Below are 5,702 nucleotides of genomic sequence, written 5' to 3'. Positions count from 1 at the left end.
ATGATAATTCTGAAAGGTACGAGATGAAATTCTTCTTTGGGCAGCGTTCTTTTAGTCATGGACTTGTTATAGGTGCTGGTTATCTGGATGCTGGGGGTAAAGTATGCCACTATACACAAATATATATATATACACACACATAAAAAAGCTATGAGCTTTTTGTTTATAGGAAGAAAATTCCCTCATACCATAAAAAGGGATCTCTTCATTCCATAAAGAGAGATCAGTGCCTCAGAGGAGGCTAGAATTAAGGCAAAGGCAGGCCTGTGTACACAGAGAGTGGCTCCATGTTTCCCCACTTCTAAACAATAATGAATCATTTTAAATAAAGCCCTGCTCCTGCAGTTTCTTATATGAGTAGGGGCTTTCACTCAAGTTAGCAAGACCCTTCAGTAATGAGATCTGCTTGCTAGGAATAGGGCCCGAGAAATTTTTGTATTTTCTACATATATGGCTATATGTATTTGCACACACACACACACACACACATACATATACATATACACACACAAACATGCACACGCAGAGATTTATAAATTTATATATATGTATGTACATATGCAAAGAGACAAGATTGAAAACCATGTCAGAATTGGAATGTTATCCGCTTGTCAGAACCATCTACTATCTACACAGTACATATTGAAACTCAACTTTAAGATTTTTTATTTTTATGTACAGTTAATTTTTTTTCTCTGGAAATAAAATATCTAAATACAGACAGACTGTAATGTTGTATATGTATAGCTTTCAACAATACTTTAGCTGAATAAATGCTTTGTACATAGTTCTGTCTTTTAATGGAGTTTACAGCTACATTGATAAAATGGATTCCTCATTTCCTTGATTGTTTTTAACCAATAACAAGCAGAGAGACAATTACAAGTTAATATTAATAAGCAGCTCAAATAACACCGGTTAAATTATGTACAATACAAACCATTCATACAAATGAAGACTAGTATATTGAATTTGTTACAATATTTTGTAATAAAGATAAGACAGCCACTTATAACTTACATGTTCTCCACCAGGTATTTTCCTTCTCAGAGATCAGTTGGAGAGTTTTTAAGTAGCTTAGCTGGCCTAAACTCAACCAGGTTTAAAGAATCAGAGCTTAAAGAGTCAGAGAAACAGGAAATCAGAATGTCTGCCCACATGTAAATTCCAAATGTTTGCCCATCTTTACTGGTAACAGGCTCGCTTCATGGAAAAAGAGCCACCTAACACCACCTCGAATGTGCCTACTGTATGCTGGGAAAAAGTCACAATGCTTTGCTGTGTTCATACAATAAGGAATACTGAACTCTAGACACACATTTTTCCCATTTTAACAAGTATTTACTCCTATAGTATTATTTACCAGTACAGCTACTCCAAGCAGTAGAATGCATGAGTGGGGATTATTGATTGGCATGTACTCAAAGGACTTTCAAAGAGATTTCCATAACAGTCTGTGTTAGAAACCATTCTCTGTCTAGTTAATCCATTTTGCTTGATGATGGGTTATCCTGAGACCAGACAATGAAAGCTCTCTTAACAGGAATCTCAACAGATGTGAGCTGAAAAGAGTGTGTGTCTCTGTGTATGTGTATGGTTTTATTTCAAATCCATAGTGATTTACAACTAGATGGATACATGGAGCTGACTGGGCAAAAATTACATTAGATTGTTTTCCACTAACATATTTGCAGCCATTTGACATCAGCAGCAGCAGGTAGACACATTCCAGGCAATAGATGTGGCCTTCCTCCTTGAGGTTACAGCCCGGTCATATGACCTCTTTTATTCCCCAGGCATCAGTCTCAGACACATGTTGGTCCTCACCCTGATGGGAAGTAGGGTGTGTCACTGTGGTAGTTGTAATCAGGACACACCTTCTGTACTAGTTTATAATCTGTACTATAAAAGGAAATGTAAATACAGATTACTTTAAAGGGCTTGGAGCAGAGCCATGACACGTGGCTCTGGGTCTGCTCCTGATAACAGGTTTTTGAAGGGTCATAGTTGCAGAGTGTGTTCTTGGTAGCCTTGTCAACCTTCTCGTACTCGATTCGACAGTTAAAGGACTTGGAATCTTTGGCATCAATCACCGTCTGTTGTGCCAAGTCAAATTCCACTATTTTTGTAGGGGGCACTAGGCTCACAGATACATTCCCTTGACCAGTGGAGTTATGCCTGAAGTAAACACTAAACGTCCCATTGCCATGGTCAACGATTTTCCCCGTTATTAACAGATTTAGCTTCACAGTCTTGATGTTGGAATGAAAATCGCCCCAACCAAACATTTTCTTAAATTTCCCAGTCTTGACGATGGGTCGTCTTTTTGCTCTGGGCCGAGGCTCTTGCAGGTCTGTGGAGTTCCTCAGCCAGTCCCAGAGATCTTGCTCGGAATAAGTTTCTGGGGCATCGTATCGCAGGTCCAAATCTGTATCATTTTCCTTTCCATGAAAAGTCTGTGACAGCAGCCGGCTGATGGACAAGTCTTTGCTACTTTCTGTCCATATGTGCTTTAGTGTGGATTTGGAGCTTCCTGATTTTAGAAGTTCTGTTTTTCCTCCATTTGTTAAATTTGCACAGGTAACCTGAAAAAGAAAGAAGGGAAGAAGAAAGAAAGGATATATTGAGATACATAATACAAACCCCATCATTCCCACCTGAGACCAAAATGGTCAGATTTCAAAATCATAGGGAATTTTTTTTTTTATAAATTAAATTATATCTTTGTACTAAGTAAAACAAAACAGAAACATCTATTTTCCTCTTCCTTCCAAGTAGTTATTACTTAATTCTCCTTTGCCAGTCTTTTACACTGGCCTTTAGATTTAATTCCAGTCATTCACTTTATTCTTCAGCCTGAAAGCTACTTCTGCTTTGACGCCTGTAAGTGATGAGTATGTAATGAAGTACTGCAAGAACTAAGGTACACAGCCATGTCATCCTCCAGTCTGTACATGGCTTTCACTGGCCATTTCTCTTCTCAGAGTGAAGTACTGTTGCTTGAATGTTCTCTCTGCAGAGTGACTGTGTCTTCCGCTATCAGTCACATTCATTTATTTTTGCTGCCGCTGGAGCCCACTATGAGGGTGCTGTCTTGGTGGTGCCAGCCTGACCATGCTCAGAGTCCGTGTCATTATAAATCTAATAATAGTAATATAATTTCCCTACTCCTTTTAAGAGTACATATTGGTCTGTGTTCTTGATTGGGACCTTCAGTCACAACTACAATATAAATAATAGAATAATGAAAATTTTAATAAGTTTTGTGTTGACAGCTGTATATACTGTGTGCTGTACCTCAATTAATGCAAGAGGAGTCACAGTCTTTTATAGTCCCTTACAGATTAGTTACTGATTTGCCTTGTCTGTATCTAGTATGACATGCATTTTTCCTTCCCCACTTCATTTCTTTTTTCACACCTTCCTCCCCAAACCAAAAAGTGATCTGTGCATGGCAGAAAGCCATTTGTGTGTTTACAAGAAAAATAGGGCCACCAACTTAAAAGTAGTAATAAAAAAATCCTGCAAAATCACATTTTTAAAAAAGACAAAATCTTGCACCAAGTTCCTATAAAATTATAAACTTCGGACATAGATTTTCACAGAATTTAGTGTCAGAGCAATTTCTCTTATTTATATTTTTTCTCTTTGCTTTAATTGTGTGGAAAACAGAGAACAGATGCAGCCTCGCAGCTGTCTAACATGCAGCACTGGTAGAGAGCTCTGATGGAGCGTAGCAGGGAGGGCTGGAATTGGCAGGGGGCAGCGGATGGATGGAAAGGGACCCTTAGTCCCATTCCCCCTAAAAATTCACACCAGACACACTGCCACATTTTGTAACATTTGGCCTGCTCTGAGGAGGCCATCAAGCTTCTTATTTCCTTTTTCATGGCTACATAGGAGATTCTGAATATGCCTGTTTTATTCTCTGTGTTCTATACTTGCAGTTATATCTTTCTCTTCACTTAAAAATGAATTGAGTATATTCCCAACCCAGGAAATCCATTGGAAACCAGCTAGTATTTAAATCATGGTCCCTCCCTACTGGTACAACTGGAGGTATATGTCACAAAGGATATCTATCACAGCATGGCCTTTTCATTTCCTAACAATCATGGAATTGAAGCATGCTTTCATTAACTTCAGTACTTTTCAAGGTCAGCTGAAGGCGCATACATAAAATTAGTCTAAATTGTCTTAATACACTGATCACATAGGAGGTATGCCCCCAGCCTTTTACAGTAAACAAATAGGTAAATAAATCTGTCACATCCCACACTATACCTCCCCAGTGCATTTCAGGTTGGTGGGCCAATAAGGGTAATAGATAAAATACGGGTTTTATTTAGGATTGTGCCAAAGAGATTACTTCCTCTTTTTCTGAATGGAAGGAAGGATTAAAACACAGACTAGCATTTTGATAGCCAGTTTGTAGCTGCATCTTAGCATCAACACAGTGAGCCAGGAGAGAAGCTGTAATGAAATGCACTGATGGTGCACTGGTTAATGAAGCAGCAATGAAGATGTCACAGGGAGAGAGAAAGAGACTCAGAATATAATTTTGCTGTGGCATATGGGGAAGGAGTGCAAAATAAGAAGAGAAATGTGGTTAAGAGGAAAAATATGCCTGTCTAGCATGAATCTGTCAACCTGCTATGAATCTAAGCAGTTAGCCAGCAGATCTAGTATACCTGCAATCTGTAGGTAGGATACAGATTGCTTACCACTATATTTTTCTTTGCTCACAGCTTTTTTTTTCCTTTGTTTTCCCTTCTGCATCCAATGATTTACATTTCATAAGATTACACTACAAGTTCCATGCAACAAGATGTAACCGTATAAAAACCTTTTAAAGGGAAAGTCTCTTTTTTTCAGATGGATAAAACTGAACACCAAGGAAAGGAAGCAGGTATTTTCTGAAATAGTTGCTGACTGATCCAATACATGAGGTCTTTTGAAAGCCAGTATATTTCATGGACATGGATGATTCAGATTCCATACATGCTATACTGCTTCATACCTGGTCTAACAAATACAATTGATTGTTATTGTCATCGATTTTGTAATACCTGAAAGACTTGTGGTCATGCAGTTAGCCCCGAGATCTCTGTTTGTAATTTTCAGTGTGGGTAACTGGCTGCATTCATGATTAAAGGCCTGAACCCGCCCTCCCTAGTCAAGTGTTTGTGTAAGCACTAGAAAAAACAGCCCACAAGGGTTAATAAAAAAGCTCTAGAATTCATTGTTCTTCACTAACATTTTCCAGCCAACTGCCTTTTCATATACTGTTAGTATACTATGGGCTATAGAAAGTAGCTATATGTATCCTCAGAGACTCACACACCCAATAATACAGAGCATTGCTGTGTGATAGAATTTCTGCAAATGCAGCAGTTATTTTCACATGAACTAATCTACAATTTTCTTCCATCTCTCTTCTTTCCAGCCAAAAGGCTGCAATAATACAGGAAAGATGATGCAAATCCATGAGATTTGTAGTAGTGTGAAAACTAGCTTACTGAAACATAGACCTATTTTAGCAGTGCATGAAAAAAGAGCCAATTTAAAATGGCTAATGGAGGGCTAAAACACTGAGCAGCCCAAATTCTGTGGTGGCTTTTTTGTCCTCTTGCTTGAGTATATTTGCATATAATTCAGAAACTTGCGTACTCTGCCTTATCAATTGGTTCACTATAACCAGA

General features: G+C 38.3%; 1 protein-coding gene across 1 annotated transcript; it reads right to left on the bottom strand.

The window, feature by feature from the left end:
• Positions 1-642: 642 nt before the first annotated feature.
• On the bottom strand, positions 643-2,648 carry NXPH1 (neurexophilin 1). The gene has a single exon (XM_009575715.1). The coding sequence runs from the start codon at positions 2,646-2,648 to the stop codon at positions 1,824-1,826; it is 825 nt and encodes a 274-aa protein (XP_009574010.1). The 3' UTR covers positions 643-1,823.
• Between the last annotated feature and the right edge of the window lie 3,054 nt (positions 2,649-5,702).

Source organism: Fulmarus glacialis, unplaced genomic scaffold (genome assembly GCF_000690835.1).
Source record: "Fulmarus glacialis isolate BGI_N327 unplaced genomic scaffold, ASM69083v1 scaffold17384, whole genome shotgun sequence".
NCBI lineage: Eukaryota > Metazoa > Chordata > Aves > Procellariiformes > Procellariidae > Fulmarus > Fulmarus glacialis.
Note: the sequence above shows the minus strand (reverse complement) of the source record. Positions and strands in the feature narration are given on the sequence as shown.